Here is a 20,643-nt window from a genome sequence, read left to right as displayed (position 1 = left end):
AGCCCTACGCAGTGATTTACTTAGAATATCAAGTAGGCAAGCAAGTTTAGCAGGCAAATGATCATAAGGTTAAGATGAGGACTCATTAGTATCTCATTGCAACATCTGAGCCTACCATTGTCATGGTAGCAGAATTTCCAATTTCTGCTCTCATACTGTCAACCTTATTTGTGAAAAACTATGATCTCACTTGGTAAAACCTAAGAGTTAATTGTGGCTGCAGGTTTGTTTGAACAAATTTGAATAACCCTTAAACAGACTATACAAGAGAAGTCAGGAATCATCACAACAATCTGGGAAAAAAAACCCTCAACTGTAATTGCTTAGTACAGTACTGTCTAGAGAGATTAATGCTGGATATTGGAAATCCATCCATTCATTATCTACCAGCGCTTATCTACTAGTACAAGTGAAATCTTCCCCAAAAATTCAAGAATAATTCCTGACAACAGATGACACAAAGCACTTAAAATTCTTTAATTTTTATTATTTCTTAAGGAGCTAGGAAAAAAGGAAAACAAATAAACTTAAGCATAACTTTGTACAATGCCATTAAGATTGGGAAGCAGGGAAACTATGCGATATGGTCGGGACGCAGGATTAAGGTGGTTTTGTATATTCCAGGGCCTCATTAACTGGGAGAAAATCTTCCTAAAAACTGATAGTGAGCTATGTACTGTATGTATACTGTAGGCCGCAGGTTGGATGTGTTATAGTGGAGTAAATTGAAGACGTAAGCTCCAATGTGGAAGATTCAGTTCCTTCAACATTTGCATTTTCTCAGCTCAACATGTAAAATAATATTACAATGACGACATCAATATAAAAGACACAAATGACAGATGGTAATTACAGATGAATTAAGAAACAACACCAAGCTTCTTCAGCTAAGGTGCAAGTTGAACTGATGAAGGTTAAAAGTTGCCATGCTCTGTTAAACAGATGCGGGGGGAGAGGGGGGGGGGGGGGGGGCATGAGGGGACAATATACTGACAGTGATGTTTAACAACAGTCAAAGAAACAAAATAACTTACTTTTAATACAAAGAAATTCAAAACCTAACTACATGGTTGATATAGTGAGCATTTTACAACTTAATTATTTTGTTTTTACTTGTAACAAATGTGTTTTTGCTGAATATGAACTTGAGTATAAATTTAACCATTCAAATGTGGGACAATTTGACCCACATCAAGGCAGAAAAGACCAATACGACTAAAGCAGAGAACTTTATCAAGTTACTCAATTTAGACAAAGCTTCTAACCACACTGTCATTCACCCGATGGTCAGCAGAGACCAGGAGTGGAGGAGGGGGGAGCCCTTCACATGGTGCCTTTTCTTTGCCCCGATCATATCAAAAGGTTTCCGCACAAAGAACAGTGATACTCAACATGACTTAATAATAAGAAAACTAAAAAAGAAATACAAAGTTTAAAGAAGAAACGTTTCTTCACGTGGAAAGACTGCACTTGCTTGACAGTCCCACAGGGGGTGCTGTTGACCACATTATGAGAGCTGAGGAACTTGGGACGATGAAGAATTAAAGTTTCAATTATTTCCACGTGTTTGCCGCCTGGGAGATTGAAGAGCGAGAAGGGATCATGTCCAGCAGGTACTCCCTCTGACGAGCATCCACGGTGGCTGAGGTCTTGTGACCCGTCAGGCTGGGGTTCACATAAGCCATCCTGACTCCTGCGGACATGTAACAGAGCCGCAGGTCACGACACCAGTTCGATGAGATTCAGTGTAACACGCACAGAATGTATACCCGTGTCCCCACAAACAAACCACACACACACAAACACACATGTACGAACACACAAGAAAAGTGACAGAGAATACACCAGTGGTTCCACTCTAAAGCATAGCAGTGAGGCCCAGGAAAAAACACATTAAACCACCAAACTGAGGGACTGAAGCAGGAAGATGGAGATGATTGGCAGTGGGGGAATTGGAAAGTGGGATTGCCTTGTCCGAAAACATTTCTTGCAAGTATCTGGATTGTCTTTTACATATTGGCTGCAGTGTTTGCACCAATTTGTCCGCACTCGTAAAAAAAATTGGAATTGGGAAAGTCAAGGATTGCTTTTGGACCAGACAGGAATTTGAAAGAAAGCAGATGTCAGGCGCCAGAGTTGGGCTGGTATTAATGTGAGTCTACCTGTGTTGCTGTTGCTCTGCTTCTTCCATGCAGTGGCTGAGGCACTACCTCCGCTGATAATCCTGCTGCCGGCGATTCCACTGCTGCTCACTTTTGAACTCTGCACAGAGCGGTGGGGAACGTAGGCATGCTTACCTGGCCGGCTGACCAAAGCTGCGGCCGCCACCGCACTCTGCAGCTGGGAGGAGGAGGAGAAGGAGTGCGGGACACCCCTCACCCCCACAGACGAGACACTGCCGTGGGACAGCTGGCCCTGGGAGCTCTGCAGGGAGTGTGAGTAGAGGTTTCTGCGTTACTACTGCATGAGTAACGCAGCAGCAGCTTTGTGCTCTATGGGTCCGATTCAGAGTTGAGATCTGCCCAGGTCTGTCCAGCGACTTGCCTCAGGACTGAAGCGCCTCTCAAGTTTCAGGCAGAGTTTCTCCCTAACAGTGTGTGTACCTCTTCGCGACTCAAGACTTGAATAATTTCTACAATGCTTGCTCCTCTCCTGGAGTGCTGGAAAATATTTCATGTTGCCAGAAAATCGGGACGATCTCTTCAACATACCCACGCAACAAGACGGCCACCGTGACTCCAGCAGAAGTCATGAATGATTAAGTCACTTGTGATATTGGAGAACAAAATGGCGCTACATGTTTACAAGATCACAAGACCGTTTCCCTTTAGAAAGATGAAATTTGTCAAAAAGAGAGGTTTGACCAAAAAAACTACCTAAAATGTTTATATGATTTGTGGATTATATATAATAGTTTATGGATAAATGGTGAACATGTACACTGATTCATCCATTCCTGATCTCCGTCAGTTCCCACAGAACTTGTTTTTGTTACAGGGACACACAGGAAACACTAGATTCTAAGCAATGGAATGGAATCATAGTGTTCATACTGATGTGTATGTGTTCATACAATAGGCTGATATTGTCCATGTTGTAAAAAGCTGAACAGAGAGCAATCCTACTTAAGTCACCAACTCTGAATCAGGCCCTGTGTGTTAGATTATACCATGAAAAGAATTCAAACCTTGATGGAGTGATGGTGAACTATGTTGTGTCCTCGGCTGGACTGATGGTGATGCTGAAGGGATGATGCTCTGGCCTGAGCCTGCTTCAGCTGCTGAGACACCAGCTGCTCTACCTTCATCGCTGAAGTGAGGGATGAAGAGGACGAGGAGCCAGAGGTGCTGTGGGAGACTGCTGAGGAAGTCTGCTGAATGATGCGCTGCTCTATTTCCTGCTCCTGTTGCAGGGCTTTCACGAACGCAGCTTTCAACCTATTGGTGTGCTCGGCCTTCAAAGCCTTTTTCTGATTGGACGACATGCAGTCTTCACAGAGGATTGCACCGTTCTTAGTCTTGTCCTGCCTCCAGCGGCAGGTGAAGTCAGTGCTGCACTGTGTGCAGATGAAGGGCTCTTTCTTATTGGTCTTGGACAGTGATAAACCTGTCTTTCCTGAAATGGAGTGAAAAATAAAGAACAAGCTCAGATTGAAAATGGAAAGAGGTTGTGTGTTGCTCCAGACAAATAGAATGTATATAGACAAGCTGTGAGTGACAATGAAGTTTACCAGCTCATGTCATGACTATGCATGTTGAATAATTCAATTCAATTAAAAGGGGGCGTGCAGAGCACTAACAGTTGTGTAAACCTTAACACAAATCACAGAAACTCACCTCTATGGATGGTATCTAGTAAATTCTGTACGACTTCCTCCAGTCCCACCAGGTAGATGAACTCATTATTGGCAGCTGAGGGCAGGAAGTTGAACTCCGGTGCAGGGGGCTTGGGTGGGGGAATTTCCAGGAGTGTCTTCTCCAGTTGTTTCCGCAGGGCGAGTTTAGCAGCAGCCTGGCGGCTGGCAGGAGAATCGTTCACACCGACCACAGACAGGCCGCTGCTTCCCGATTGGCAGTTCTTCAAACTGGCCGAGACCTGTGGGACAACCAAATACATACATACAGTTCAAGTTACCCTCAAGTTTACAACACCTATGCTGCAGTAGTATACTGTGTGTTATGTGCTGTATTTCTTCTCGCCTAAATAGTAAAACACATTTCCTGCACACTCTCCCTCTCAAACTTAGATGAGCCTTTGAGACACTGACCAGGGTGTTAGTGCCACCGACTCTGATGAGGCCTGGCTGGACCATGAGTCTCTGGCCCTGCGATGTAGGAACCGAGTTCCTGGGTCCCAGTAGCAGAGGCGGGGGACCCGAACCTGAGCCCCCAGAGGCGGCCAACTGCTGCTGCTGCTGCTGGCGGAGCGCCTGGATCTGCTGTGGAGATACAGAGATGGGCTAATCGGGACAATGAGAGGGAGGACAAGGGAGGAACATCAACAGCACCAAAGCAAGGGGCAGACACAAAGAGAGAGAGGCACAGAGAGAGAAAATTAATCCTCAAGCCTGTTTCTTTGTTTCCCTTGTAGTTGGTCTGAGTGATAGAGAGCAGTGAGACTGTCCGTGCCCTGGCAAAAAGCCTTCTGAAATTAACCACAAACTTTAAACATATGAATATTTAGCTGTGGCTCACCTGTGCCCCTCTGACCAGAGGAGGCATGATAATCTGGCCGTGCTTGGATGACGCCTGCTGTCCACCTCGCACCAACGGAGGAGGAATGACTGTGCCTGAACTCCGGCCTGTCAAAATCTATTTGGGATGAGACCATCAGGAGCTGTGTCAGCTGCAGTATGAAGGCATGATGGCAATCTGTGTGGTGTGAGGCCACTAACCTGCTGAGAGGCTTTGTTGCCTGCAATTGTTCCCCGAATTAGAGGAGGAGGAGCAGAGGAGCCAGATGGACCTGAGGGCTGAGGGAGAAACAGAGGAGAAGAATGAACAGAATGCTCAAAGAGCCAGCTTGTCTTGTGTGGTATGTGACTCTTTGTGCGACCTGTGTGGATGTGTGTAATAAGTGTTGTTTACCTTCTGGAGAGTGTCCCTCTGTATCTGGCTCTGCCTGAGTTTCTTCAGCAGCACCAGCTTGGCCTCCTCCAGTCTCAGCTCCTCCTTCAGCTGCTTAATGATGCGCTCCCTCTCCTCCGGGCTGCTCTTCTACATTCAACAGAGTACATGTACCCATCAAGTCCCACATCAACCAACCCAAACATAAATTGCAGATAGGTGTGTGTTTGTGTGTGTGTTCTGTTATGTTGACCCGTTTTAGCAGCAAAGCACAGGGAAATGAAGGATGTGTTTGTCTTACCATGAGCAGGTCTGTGTCAAGCTCCTTGAAGTGGCTCAAGCCATTCATCGGTGGACTTGGGGAGTCATTATCTGACAGGATGATGACATCATCGTCGTCATCGGGGGAATGTGGATTGTTCTCCCTCTTTATACTCCTGGACATAGACACCCAAAGTTATAACACAACATCACTCCAACCGAGCACTGATAACTACATTAAATATTAGGAGGTAAGAAATCTGTGTTTTTAATCCAATTCCCACCAAGAGGGGACATTAATAAAGACACTTTGAATGTTTGTGTCTTTCTTAATGTCCCCTCTTGATGAAGCAACTTGGACGATACAATTCCACTGTGACTGTGCATAAAAGCAGAGCTGATGATACTGTAGCGCCGTAACAGGTCACACACACACACACACACACACACACACACACACACACACACACACACACACACACACACACACACACACACACACACACACACACACACACACACACACACACACACACACACACACACACACACACACACACACCTTTGAAAACTCTGTGTGTAGTTCCAACTGTTCCAAACACATCAACTGTATACACTGCGTCATTGGTTTTCTATCTCATATCTCGGTTCTTATCTCATAGTAGCTACTAATAGGTATCAGTCACTCAACACCATCTACAGGCCAGGGCTGCACAGTTTAAGAGGTGGTGAGGGGGTTATTAAAGATGATGTGCGCTTGCCAATAAAGTTTAATGTTATGTTGACTCTGTTGCAATGACACACACTCAGCCCTAAACGTCAGCAGGGGGCAGGAGGAGATGTAACGATGGCGTTGTAAGTCACAATGACATGGCAGTTGGAGAGCCTGTATTTTGGGCTGAGACAGGATGTTGTGGCAGGATGTAATAGGTGGGATAAATATTTGGGATGACATGTACGGGGCATGTTGCACCATAGAAAGCAGGCTGAGGAGTGGGGATTAAAGCGGGGGCACGTATGGGAGGATGTATGTTGGATCCAGGCTTTTAGCTATCGAAGAAGATTCAGAACGTTTCACCACCTCCTCTGTCTGCACCGACACGGAGCAGCTGAAGAACTCGCACGTAACACGAGCATGTGACATCTGAAAACACATTTGGCTCGACTTGAAATCTATGAGTTCACCTTCAGGCTATCTGTCAGCTGCAGAGAAGGTTACTGGAATTCTTTGAGGACTGACACCCACAAGACAGAAACACCAGGGTAGCCTCATGAAAACAGCCACAACCTTGCGATTAGGTAGATTACCATTTATATGAAGTGTAAGAAGCACTCGTTAACATCCATGCATGACAAAGTGAGGCCTGTCTCGCTCAGCTGTCTCCGTGTGTGTGTGTGTGTGTGTTTTAGTCTCTCCTCAGCGCCATCATCACTTCCTGTGGATTAATCACTACTCTTCCAAAGAAGTCACGTGACCTCAAAGTCATCGTCACGTGACACGCTCACTTTTCCTCCCACCCTCCCCCGTCCCTCGCTGTTCCTTCCACCGTGGAAACCATGGCAACGACCGGCTGGAACTGGTTTGTGACACACACGGCTTCATTTTGTGAGGGTAGTTTTTAGGGTTCAGGTGGTGAGTGGGGGCAAAATGGAGGTCGACTAAGAGATAAAAGTTAAAGATCATCCCTGCAGAGGAGCACCCCCCCCACCCCCCCTCCCCACACACACACTACCCAACTGTGCACAGTTCGTTTTAAGAACTTAAGAAGAATTACTATCATGAAGTAACTTTGCAAGTCTACTTGACTCAGTTTAAGTTCTTTGAACATTTCTTCGTGGGGCTTTCACAACAATAAGACAAAAAGGCCGAAGCCTTCAGAGCAGGGGTGGGGAATCTTTTTCCTATCGCGGGACATTTTGATGTCTACCCTCACAAACCGAAGCATTGTGTGTCACTGCGCTGCGAGTAAACACAGCCCGGTCTGTCTCGCAGGCCAGATCGCGGGCCGGCTCGCGGGCCGGATCAAACGGCCTCGCGGGCCGGAGGTTCCCCACCCCTGGATATCGACTCATCGGATATCCGAGGTTTCCTGTCAATCACAGGGTCACACAGCCAACTACTTTATGCAGTTTAGACATATTTCACCTGCTTCACTTTGACAGCTGCTGCTGAGAGAAACAAAGAAGTGCAGCGTGTTTCTCACCCTTTGGAAGTGCTCATGTCCACGGGCTGCTCTCCTGTCTGGACCTCCACTTTGATGGTGGCCTTCACCTCGCCTGTCGCCAGCAGGCCACCGGGCAACTTTGCCTCCGCTGGGCGACTTTGGCTCTTTGTATCCGTATCCGTAACCGTTTCCGCCCTTACCATGCTGGTCTTGTCATGGCAGTCAGTCCGATTATCTGTGTTAGGATCGGCTGTCTGGTGTCTCTGTGTCCTCTCCCCGTCATCCTTTACTGGCTGGGAGGCCAAAGGTAACACTAAAGATAAGGGCAATCGGCTCTGATCCTGATCCTGATCCTGCTCCTGATCCTGCTCCTGCTGCTCCTCCTCCTGCTGCTGCTGCTGCTCCTCCTCCTGCTGCTGCTGCTGCTGTTCCTGCTCCTGTTCCTGCTCCTGTTTCTGTTCTTGCTCCTGCTCTGGTTCCTGGTCCCGCTCCATCTCATCATCGGATCCAACCCTAGTCCGGGTCTGTCCATCCTGTGCCACTAAAAGGTCCGGTTTAGGCATAGCCGGTGCCTGGATGGTGGGTTCAGGTGGGTCCACTTTAGGCCTCTTGCTTTCGCCGTCAGCATCATCAGAGGGTTCGGTGGATCGGGGAGGGGAGTCCTTCTCTCGCGCCCTCTTCTGGCTGCGTGTCTGGCGGACAGCCTCCTCAGACATCCCCTTTGGACAAAAGAAGCAATGATTGAATTTTATGGATTAGTCCATTTTTGAACAGGAATGCAGCTGCAGATGAATTATAGAACAAAGACATGTCAGAACAAAGTAAATGTACAAAGAAGTGAATCTTTTAGAGAACATGCTGTCCAGTGCTGGAGTCAAATCGGACTACTCGAGCAAATCCAGAGTCAGATTTAGGACAGATAGTGGTCAGATAACGTGAATAAGTGCTTCCACACTGCAAAACCATTACAAGGTCACAAAAAGTCTGTTCAATTTCTACAGGTTTTAGCAACGCTTTATGTGGACAATTCAAATTTGTCCGTAAAATAAAAAGAAGCTGGTGTCCTTCAGCGGCTATCAACAGCCAATCAGATTTCCGTGCCTTGTTGTTTCCTCAGTCTGGCTATGTGTTATGGACAACGGTTCCACCCGGGAAGTGCAAAATACCATTCAAAACCTCACAGCAGCACTCTTATTAAGACCATAAACAAATAAATACAAACTTGCTGACTGAACACTCTTCTTTAAGTACAGTGACCAATTAAATTCACTATTTATCTATTACTTACATACACTTCAAAACAACAATAAACAACAGAATGCTTATTCAAGCGTCGTATATAAACCTTAATGTGATTGAAATAGGCATTAGTTGAAATACTTTTACTCCGAGTACTCAAATGCTGTGCCTTAACAGACATTTTTGAGTATTGAGTGCACATAAAAGTGTGTGAATGGGTGGCCGTTGCGCACTTTACATTCACACTCAAGTAGACAAAACTGCATCAACAGCAGGGGACGCAGGGGGACTGAACCTCAGCAAGAACACGTAGGATCCGTGAAGCCACACAAGTGACATTCTGACCTCACCATCACTTCCAAAACCTCCAATTATTCACCTTGCAGGCAAAACAAGAACAAAAAAAACATTCAAACGCCATCTGCTTGGGTTCAGTGCTTCACTCAGAGACAAGCCAGTGGATAAACCTCTGTCCTGGGTCGGCCAACGAGGGGCTCCTGAACCGTAACCACCTGTTGCGCCACTGGTTCAGATCCCGCCAGATGTTGACACGCTAACAGTAGTGAAGATGGCTAGAATTGATGTTAGATGAGGGATTGCGGAGACGTGCGGAGACGTGCGGCGACACACGACACACCTTTGGCTGGTATGGATCGCTCAGTCCCTTTCATCTATGAGTCTCTTATCACACTCCTTCCATGGGTTAACATTTGTATGTATTGCATGTCAAATTTCAAATTTAAGTGTCAACCTTCCTTTAGAATATCTGGTCAGAAACATTACAACTGTCTCTTAGTTCCTCTCTGTTAAAGCCATATGATTCTAACATAAGCAACACTCCAAATATCTGATGTAAAGAATGTGACAGGCCAGTAAGACTGAAACTGCTTGGATCAGTGATGATCAAACACGTAGCAGCATATCGACCGGTTCGCCATAGAGGTATGTTCCAAGGTTGACAGAGGTCAACCAGGTTACCCAATGACCTCGAAGGAGAGCGAGATCTGTGTCCTGCATCACATTCACACACGCATGAGACTCAAGCCTCAGTCCAGCTGAGTTTGCTGAGGCCACAGTCTGCTCGACGACGACAACGCGCTACAGGAAGCTAAAGGGAGGGTTTGGGGGGGGGGGTGAAAAACCTGTTAACCCTTACAACCTGGGGCTACTTCTCAGTGCCACACGCCACACACACACTCCCACTCCTCCCCTTCCTTTTCTCAGAGGAGCTATGGAGGAGTGCATACAGTGTACCTACAGTAATACTCCATACATACAGCCCCAACACAGAACGCTAACCAATCAGCCCATCACAGCCAAACGAACAAGTTTTTTTTAATACTCTGACATCACTGGGACATACATGACATGACCTTTCCCAGGATTCAGTGGGACACACAAAACACTTTTCCTGAGAACCGGTTCAAACCAGTTGGCTAGTGACTGTGTGTGTGTGTGTGTGTGTGTGTGTGTGTGTGTGTGTGTGTGTGTGTGTGTGTGTGTGTGTGTGTGTGTGTGTGTGTGTGTGTGTGTGTGTGTGTGTGTGTGTGTGTGTGAGAGAGAGAAGCTAAAGCAGGTTTTAACCCTTTAGGTGCTGGAGTGGACACAAGGTATCCACAGTGACGTTCATTATACAGATCCAACTAATTCAACTGAGGGTGTGACCTATACGTGTGTGAAAGACAATGTGTCTTTTGTGTGTGTGTGTGTGCGTGTGTGTGTGTGTGTTTTAGGGATGGGGGAGGGTAGGCCGACAGATGCCACATCGCACTCTGAAGCAATGCACCTTTAGATATGATGCCGCTATCACTGCTGGAGCACGTAGCTTCTAATTCACACTGGTGGCAGTGGCGACACACATGGGCACTGCACGCTCCCGACCCCCCCACCCACCGCTCGACGAGTCACCCCACCCAACCTTACACGGACATTGACCCTATCTTTGTAACTCGGATCTGGATGGCTGACAGGTTTCACATTTCATCTCCATGGCACTTTCCATACATTTCCTTCATGTCCACGCACTCAGCCCAAGAACTTGACATCCCAAGCAACCAGTGCAACTAAAACCTAAAGAAAAGACGTCAATATACAATCTAAAACACTGTGATGGAGACACATTTAGCTTCAATAAGAGAGACGAGTCAAACTTTGCAAACCGTGAGATGTAGTAATGATGAGGTATGAGAGAATAAGCTGACACATTCGAGAAAACTTTGCTGTCGTGTCTAAACATGTAACAGAAGCTTTCATTTGTCTGGACAGATGAGGTGCAAAAAAAAGTTTGTCTTGGAAAAAAAAAAAGACAACTACTTCTACTTTAAGAAGTGAGAAGTGCCAAAATGACCACATTGACTGGTCCTAAATGGCACAACTATGCGACGTCACCATCACCAAATACTGAAGACTGTCAGAACAACAAGAGGTGAGAAAGCCGTCTGAGGCACAGAGCAAGCCGGTAACACGAGCACGACTGATGGTTTAAGCAGTGATCCTTACTATCGCCTTAGTAACTAAACTACATCACAATATTCAGATGCTTTTACAAGTGTTCATGTTCATGTGTAATCAAATTCCCCCCACTCATTCATATCTGTTGTGTAATTAAATCACAATGATCACAATTGCATTATCAAATTGCACTGTGTGAGTACTTTGCTCTCGATGTGTCTGTGGCTTTCACCAAAGTAAAACTCTGAGTACTTCAATCTGGTATCAGGTTGCTCCAATTATCAGGGGCTGTTCAGTTTATCTGCACCTGTCTTGTCCGCTGCCGAGTGTCTTTCCTTCCTGCCCCGAGGTAGTGATTTATCTAGTCACTCATGTATCATGTCGCCCATCACTCACTCAATCAATCAATCATCACTCATTCAGACTGACAGACTCTCCCTCACCCATCATTGATGCCTGGCTGTAACATATGTGTTCAGAATTCTATTTACTCACTGACAGATCTTTATCCTGAGGAAACCCACTTCTACAACAACAACAAAAAACTGTGCACCCACGCAGCAGTTACCTTGCATATCTGCCGCACCAGCAGAAAATTCTTGTCAATTTATAAGGATGCCTCGATCAGCATTACATATGATATTACTGCTGGTGCCCAAGCACTAAATTGAAACAAAAGCTTAGGAGACCTCTGCTGCAATCACAGAAATCAATCTGACGTGGTATGACTGAACAATTGAGCCTCTAAACAGGTCATAGTCAAAGCTCACTCAAGTGAGTCAGTCATTTGCTCAATAAAACCATTTCAACATTGAACATTAGTGTTGTACCGCGGAACCCAGACTGAATCTACATAATGTAGGCAGAACAGTGCAATTAGAGCGATCACAGCAGACTACAGTTTGGTGAAGCTGACCAAACAGCTGGCCTGTGACCCCAGCAGTCATGTGCAGCCGCTTATGTGGCCAACAGATGTCCCTTTCGGGAACACACACTACTACACAACTACTCTGGATCTGTATACATGCAACAGCGATTCATGGAAAACAAGGCTGGAGCATTTTCTGACTCACCAAGTTCATTACATGAATACTGAGAACAGTGTCATTATGGGTTGGGAAGTACTGCCAATGCGTCATACTCAACATACAGCAAACACTCTTCTGATCAGTTCAGACCACTTCTGGTTGAGGACTTTTATACCCCTCCTTCAAAGACAACCAGCATTGTGTTCGATGACAAACAAACAACACTAATTGTTATCCTACAAATGACACTTCCTAGTGTCTTCAGGTTTACAACTGGTTGTTCCCCTCCGCAGGCCACACATAGTCTCCTTGCAACAGATTACCTATCCACCATTGCATGTAATCATTACTTCCAGAAGGGAAAAGAATATATCTGCTATCATGCAATATTAAAGAACCGTCCTAATAAATACATTGTCTCCACATGTGTATAATGTGAAGACACTAATTTATTTATTTCCCATTATAATACTGCTGAGCCAACCACATGCAGCTAAAGGGTCTAGATTATTACAGACAGCAGCTGTTGCAAGTCTTACTTGCCACATGACAGTACAGATGAGGCTTTACCTCAATAAAAGAGATTTATTAACCTCAGTCAGAAGCTGTATATCATTAGAAATTCATTAAGTATAGAAATGATAGATTTGAGCTTTCTTCAACTACACATTAACAGCAGTAGTCACTGCCTTCTGTGACGTGCATGTGACTTTGTCAACATGATCAACATTAGCTTCCGTTATACTTGGTCTTTAAATATAAAATTGTCGAACGAATCTATAGAAGCAGAAACAAGAAAACAGAAAAAGAACCTCGATTGTCCCCAAGAGCTGCAAACTGGCGTGTCTGTGGTCGAGAAATGTGTGTGTGCGCCTGTCTGAGAGGAAGAGACAGAGGAGGGAGTGTGTGCGTGTGTGTGCTGTGTGTGTGTCAAGAGTGTGTGTGTGTGTTCAGCTTTAAGAGGAGGAAGACTACGGTTGTCACAGAGCGAAGTAGGAAGATTAGCTACCAGATAGCAGAACCAACACTGGTGCCACGGGGCTTAACGCGGGCTGTGGCGTCCACCATTAACGTTTCCTTATCCGAGTGGCCATCCAAAGCAAAGTCAGCCCTTTAAAAACGAAACCCTGCCCACAGTACATGTGCCACCATGCCGGCTATTTTATTATTGACACCGCCCCAGAGGAGCCGGACGTGTTATTAGTTAGCCGGCTAACATTAGCTACATCGTACAAACAAAAACACCAACCCGGTTTAGCTCACAAACAAGCCGCTTCATCTCTGACACCAGCACGCGCCGCCACCGACACAAAGTCAAACTACTGAGAGTCCTTCATCACTGCGACCCACTGCCAGAACCGAGCCCGAATCACTGACATGCACCCGTCCAGCCGCCACCCACCAGGGGACTGAATAAAATAAAAACTTTAATTCCTCAGCCCAAAAAAGTCAAAGGTTTGGGGTAAACGGGTGATGTTTACCCGGTGTTCTCTCCCGAGGAAAAACCTTCGAGTCGGAACTCATAAATTTCATCGACCGGCCCGCAGAATGAGCCTGCCGCCGCCGCCGAGCCGCCGGCGATGGAACGTTCTAACCCTTACCTCGTTTAACGACTTCTACGGTACAAAATCACGTACGTGGTGCATGGTTTCAAAGTGGCACCCATTAGGACACGTAAAATTAAGTAAATTGTATGTGAGCGAGCCCCCCCTCCCCTTCCCAGCGCTCAACCTTTGGCTCTGCGGAGAAGTGTTACTTTTCAACAGCCCATCAGCTTCTTTATCGTCACAGATAGGTGGAGGAAAACCTGGCTCCTCTCGACGAGTCCGACTAAAAGGCTCCCCTCGAACCACTCACTACAGAACTTCAGCTTCACCTCAGTCAACTTACTCAGTCGGTTTGTCGCCCGCTCTTCGCCGATGGTCGACCGAGGAATGTTTAATGTGCAGTTAACCTCGATAAATCGCTTTTTTGAAATCCAGGGGATATCCTCTTTTTTTCGGCCCTCCCCGCTGCCGCGTCTGTTGCCAAATAATGCGCCTCAACACACATGGAGCCGCTGCGTCCTCTTTAGTGGGCATGCGCACCTCGGCTTACCAGGGCGACCGGAGCACTTCACGTAAACCACTGACCACCAAGGGCCAAGGCAGGACCACCGTGCCAGGGGACCCCCGGACTCTTCGGGCTGACCTAGGACTGTCCCAGCATGAAAACAGAGGACCCCCTCCTCCCACCTTAGCACAAGCACCTATAACCTATAAAAACCATCATACTTTACCCCTCAAAACTCACATTAAGGATACACACCAGCAACTCCAGGAACTCCTCCCCCTACAGCCTCTCAGCCAGGACACACCAACATCACACCAGCCTCTCTAATACACAGCATGCACAAATCAGCAATTCAGCATATTAAAGACGATTGTTACTGTATTGCCACAATAATGACCACGCATGGCCTCGATCGACTCAGAGGTCAATAACAACATAGTAAATCAAGATGAATACAGCACTTAACAAATAGCAGCTACATGGTCACGCAGAACTAACATACTATACTGTTCGTGGTGCCAAGTAGTGGAAATATAGGCTATGCCACAATGTAAATATGCGGTATAGTGCATATTTTCTCTGGCAACTCTAATATCCTATCACCAAATCCTTAAATTGTAACCTTTTCTCATGATTGTCGTTTAGAGTGGTCAAACACAGGTGTAATTCATGACGCAAACAATGGCAATACAATAAGGAAGCATATCAGTCATCAAACATTGCATTAACCAATTTTGACTCCAACTAAGAAAGGCTTGCACCAGCATCGAGATGTAGGTACTGTATATGTCTCCTCTCAAAGGTTCTACCACTATCACAATCCCCAACCAAACACTGAATATACCTTTCAACCCAGAGTAGAGATTAAGAGGAGGGCCACAGTAAAGGCCAATCCTGTGCTGCAGTCATTGTCAGATACATACATACAAGTCCAAAGTACACACACAGCAGGGTTTGTACTTCAGATGCATCAGAATCGCTTCCACAAAGGCTACCGGCTCCAGCTGGTTGCCTCCCTCATGGGAAGACCTGCATCCCTTCAAAGCATCCCTGTGAGCTAAACCGATTCTGTTTCCTATCCACAAACAGCAACAGCCAGATAAGTGCACACACACACGCACACGCACGCACACACACACACACACACACACACACACACACACACACACACACACACACACACACACACAGACACTTGTTTGAAATACAGCCAACCAAGTATGAGAAAGTGGTCCTTTGTTTTTGCTGCCTTGTCAGCCTCATCCTGTCCTCCTTTGTCGATGATGCTGTGTCATCAGGTCTGATTGTTTCTGTCCTCTCACCATCACACTCCATCTCTCGAGGCTGCCCACAACCCAAACACAATCCCAACTAAGACCATCTTTTCAAGCTCACTTTGAACAGGACAGGAATCACATTCAGAGGCAAAAACACATCCTCTACATATGACTAAGTGAATGATGAATGAATATTTACTTTCTCTCTTTTCAAAAGAAGAGAAACCAACTACACGACGTTATACAAATTACAGGTTGAAAGTGCAAGCAGTTAATTAGATGTTTCTGTTTAACATGTACAGAGGTGAATAATATCCTGTCTCTTCAAGAGCTATTGTGTCGAATTCAACATTGCAATTTCAGAGGCTATTTTTGAATAGTGTTTAATTGTGATATCTTCCTATTATATTGTCAATTTTATGCATTTAACACGTGCCAATCAATAAAAAGTTACTCGTTGCTCATCATTATTTATTTACAATTTGAACGGTGAACTCAGCCATGTGATATTTCATTGCATCAGCAGTTGCAGACTGTAATATAACATACACAGCTCATTCTGTAATAGCTCCACCAGCACCACATCTGTTTCTTTACACTCTTTATAGCCATGCAGTAACTGACCATAACACCCAGTAGGAACATCTTGACCTTCATGATTGTTTGTCTGTGTAATTGCCAACATTTCCCGTCCATGAAGTTATAATTACCTGCAACACAGGCAATGACCTTTTTCACATCTGCAGGCATTATAATCATCATAAATATGTTGCTGTTTTGAATGCTGACGATGAGGAGTGAATTGACTTTACACCCTAAACATCAAAGGATGTGTGAAATGATGCATAATTTAACAGGACAGTCCAGCTGCTCCTATCCAGGTGAAGGGAGGAGCAGTGAAAAGCAGCCTGCAGCCTCTCTTCTCCCCCCGTGTGGTGCAGTGTGGGCCTAATGGCCGCCCGTTACAACATGACAGCTTCAACTTAATCCTCATTAAGTGCTGTAACAATGCAGGAAGTGGCTGCTGCAGTCACGATTAGACGGGCGCACTATTTGGCAGGAAATGGCGTCTCTCAGCTGCGTCCAAGACAGCTAGAGCGTCCCAAAAGTTTTCTCTCCTCACTCCTCTCTACCTCCAGCGTTGATCTCCCCCTGACAGCAGCGGAGAAAGAGGGAATAAAGGAGAACGAGGAGGGATCGGACGGACTTTGATCATAGAAAAGATAAAATTTGCTTTTTGAATCGGCAACCATTTCTTAATGAAGTATAGATGGCAGCGTGCAAGGTCACCTTACAGCTTTAAAATAAAGGAGGATTATTCCTCAATTAATTAGTTATGATCAACTCATACTTTAAAGCAGACATTAAGATTATAAAGTAATATTTGATCAGTTTTTTTTTGTCAAAATCGTTCATCATATGGTGATTTAAAACTCAAACATTTTTCAGCAGCCTATTGTATTTTGAAGTATTTTAATCTTATTTCATCATTGAATTCTGTAAGACAAAGGCAAAAAAATCTCAGCCAACAGCTTCCAAAATATACTCATATTTGACTTTGTATTGAATTAATTGATAGAAATGTAATGATTAAGTAATTGTAATACCCACACTAAGTAATAAAATGTAATCTATTTTATTTGCATTACGAATTTGCATAAATATCGTTTTTTGCGTTTAATGTACGCTCATCATCTCCCCATTTTAATTTATTTTATAATTACTCACACATGTTTTCATTCTGAGAAAACCTTCTGTTATAAATGACCCATCATGTATTTTGTAGTTCCACAACAGTACTGGTTTACATTTACCAATTGTAATCAGATTACTGTGACCAAGCTCGGTCAAAATGGAACATTTCGCGGAATCCATGTTTTTTTGTGTTTTTGTCTCCCTCTGTGGCAGGGCTCTGCATGATGGCTGTCTGACCTGCACGTCCTCACTGCCCCCACTGAACCTTTGTATGGGTTACATAATGTTCTATGTGTTACATGTTGTGTTACATGACAGACAGCAGTTTCTCAGAATAAGTGCTCCGTATCGCGGATCATCCTGATTTAACCAAAATACTAAATATTCCTGCTGCCTGTTGTCATGCCATCGGTCACACTCAACAGTGAAATTCACATATTTAGTAGTTCACAAGAACAAGTAAGGAACATATCAGTAACAAATAGTTTATTAGTAGATCCCAACTACCTCCCATAACTCTAAATCAAGAATGGTACAATTGACATTTTTTAAAGATCATGCAGCTGCATCAGGGTTATGAAAATGCAGTGAGGGTGGTGAAAGCAATGTTGTATAGGCAGCATGCTGCAACTTGCACACTCAGTCCCCACTCACCTGCCACAGTCAAAGGAGACATTTTCAACGCCCTGATCTGTGCAGTTATGTAGACCATTTTTATTTTTCACTCTGAAACCATTAGGACTGGAAACTTGGTGACCTCATAGCTGGCTACAGCCTTGAGCTGGATAGTGAAGTGTGTTAACTGCCTCAGTGTGTAATTATTCATTTTCGAACACTGAATTGTCCCTGATTGATCCTATTCTGGGTGCCAAATTATATCACTTATTACATTTTTTGTTGTAGTTATTATTGTTTATTCTACTCCAGTAAAGTGGCACATCACCCTTGGATGTTACCTGGGATCCGTCAATACAATACAACACCTTTACCACAGTATTACCAATTTTTGAAAAATGTGATGCTGATACTGAGTAACTCTGAGTCACCACTTATCTAGAACATTAGGCCTTTGGGCCTTTGTTTTCCAAACAAATAACTTCACACTCCTTTTTTTGGTCCAAACTTTGTTACTCCTATGAGGTCAGTTACATTTTTGTCTTGGTGGAGGAAAACAACATCACAACCATGTTGCATCACTGTTTCACAGTGTTCTCCTTGAAATGTTAAACCATTGTGACCTAAGTTTAGTTATTCTGTTTTAGTGTTACTTCAGATGTCAGATGACAGATTACAGCTGATCCTGATACTTGATGATACTTTTAATACGTCATGGTGTTTTTCATGATCACAAGCGGATCTCGGGTTATCGTTAGTAAAATGAGAAGCACAAGACTGGATGAGAAGCAGGTTTATACCGCCACCCTCTGGAAGACACGAGTAACACTAAGAAACAAAAACAGAGGCAAACATATTTATCTCCAAAATGTATATGAGAAATATGTAAATGATGGTTTAATTATGCATTCACCACAATCACCTATTTATTCATTTTATTTTATTTTCCCAAAACTCAAACTTTGGTGGTGATACACTTTAAAATTTAAGCAAAAGCAATCAAAATAGCAATAAAATGTACCTCTGTCAACCTGTGTACAACTAAATTGATTGGAGTGGATAGTGGTGATCTCACCTCCTCTTCTGTCCTGTTTAATTGCATAATAGAAGTTGCAGTGTGTCTCTAGAAGAACCATGAAATGCAACCTTTTAAGTTATTTGTGATTGATCCCACATTGAGTAGAGCCTCCCTGATTCTGCTCTCTGACACAGTTTCTTATTGACCCAGAGGTGGTGTCAGATAACAGAGGTTAGTGTTGCGATTTGAGTACGCTCTGTTCCCTGTAATAGTTGTCACTACAGGAATGGCAGGGATTAAACCAGTTAGTTGTTGGGAGTGGGCAGTACAAGTAGGGACCCAGTTTGTCCTAGATGTCTGCAAGTCCTGTTATACTTACAGCTGGAAGGTCGTCTTTGCTTTAATTAGGTTTGTGACGTAGTTTGGTGCCAGGCAGTTACATTTTGTCATTTTAATTTTTGTCTGTGACCTGAGCTTGTTTGAGATGTCCCTGAGAAGGGAGAAGGATGGGGAGGCTTGGGGTGATCCATGCAGTTGATCCAAGCCAGGAAGGGGATTTCTGGAGGCAGCAAGTGCACAGTCCCCTACTCTGTTTAAATGTATCCTGTCCACCCCAAAACTGTTTAGTTACTCCCAGAACAAGTTGAAATTGTCTATGAAGTTCAGGCTGTGAGAAAAGATTTTTAAGACCATGTCACTATGTCTCTATGTCAGAACCCAGAGTGTGAGGATCCATAAGTCCACATTCTCAAACTCAGTGTGTTTCCATGGGTTGACCCATGAGCCATAGCCAGATCGGTGTCAGCAGGAGCAGCAGGACAGGGCAGTGCAGCATAGTGGGGATCCCATATATAGAATCAATTATTTTCTTATTCTCCTGTTTCTTGTAGGGAACAAACATATTTCGTTGAAGCTTAGAAATATTCTAGGTGAAGTCAGACAGACAGAGGGAAAGGAGTGAGGAGGCAGCTTTGGACATGAACCAAAAGGTTGAATAAAAGTAGAAATTTTAGAATACATGTGAAATATAAGTAGAAATTTTAGAATAAGCTATCCATGTTGGAGACAACCGCCAAGGGCAACAAACCAGAAACATGGCAAAATATCTCTGGAGTCTGCCAGAGTGGAGTGCCAAGGTCAATGTCTGACAATACAGTAACAGACTCAGGAATGGAAACGACAGAGATGTGAGACAGGAGCCTCCCATTGACCAGTGCTTTTTTATGAAGTTGCCCAAATCAGATGAAGCTCAGCGACTGGCTGCAAACCCAAGCTGGCAGAGCATCAGAACCCCTATCATGGAGGAGGATCCAACAAGCAACCAACCACCAAGACCTACTGAGAGGAAGATAACCAGGCACAGGCCACATGAGAAGTGGCCACGAGCAGCTGATACCAAACAGAGGGAGACAATTAACACTGACTTAACCCAAGCGTTGGAGCAACTCAAAGGCACCGTGGAGAAAAAGCTGGAAAAAATGGGGGGCTCTGGGATGCCAGAATTCACTGATGATCCCGCCGGAAACGCAGTTACATCATTCTTGTAACTCTAATTATATACAATACAAATTCTTGTAACTAACTAATAGCTTGGTGACATCATTGTTGTGTTATTTGCAACGTTTGACAATGCCACTGTCATCTATATTAAAGTAACCACCAGGGCCACAGTAGGAAGGCAGGAAGTGGGGTGATTCTGGAATGCCAGAATTCACTGTTGGGCCCCCTGGAGACACCAGGGGCTCATCAGTGAAATGCAGAGAAGAAGGGTGCCCA

General features: G+C 44.7%; 1 protein-coding gene across 6 annotated transcripts; it reads right to left on the bottom strand.

Annotated features, from left to right (window-relative positions):
- Nucleotides 1-466: 466 nt before the first annotated feature.
- Nucleotides 467-14,268, bottom strand: LOC142994160 (transcriptional repressor p66-alpha-like). 6 transcript variants are annotated; one of them, XM_076144857.1, is made up of 11 exons: nucleotides 14,101-14,268; nucleotides 7,532-8,211; nucleotides 5,368-5,503; nucleotides 5,088-5,216; nucleotides 4,895-4,972; nucleotides 4,695-4,811; nucleotides 4,268-4,459; nucleotides 3,837-4,095; nucleotides 3,188-3,615; nucleotides 2,163-2,424; nucleotides 467-1,693 (listed from the first exon to the last, which is right to left on the bottom strand). In XM_076144857.1, exons 2-11 carry the CDS (start codon nucleotides 8,206-8,208, stop codon nucleotides 1,554-1,556), a joined length of 2,418 nt encoding a protein of 805 aa, XP_076000972.1. In that variant the 5' UTR covers nucleotides 8,209-8,211; nucleotides 14,101-14,268; the 3' UTR covers nucleotides 467-1,553. The 6 variants fall into 6 exon arrangements, with proteins under 6 accessions (XP_076000972.1, XP_076000977.1, XP_076000976.1 ...); XM_076144862.1 differs by having other exon boundaries at nucleotides 4,268-4,435; XM_076144861.1 differs by having other exon boundaries at nucleotides 4,268-4,438; nucleotides 14,101-14,267.
- Between the last annotated feature and the right edge of the window lie 6,375 nt (nucleotides 14,269-20,643).

Source organism: Genypterus blacodes, unplaced genomic scaffold (genome assembly GCF_046128005.1).
Source record: "Genypterus blacodes isolate CSIRO-AG114 ecotype Tasmania unplaced genomic scaffold, CSIRO-AGI_Gbla_v1 ptg000029l_1, whole genome shotgun sequence".
Lineage (NCBI taxonomy): Eukaryota > Metazoa > Chordata > Actinopteri > Ophidiiformes > Ophidiidae > Genypterus > Genypterus blacodes.
This window is presented reverse-complemented; position numbering and strand designations above follow the sequence as displayed.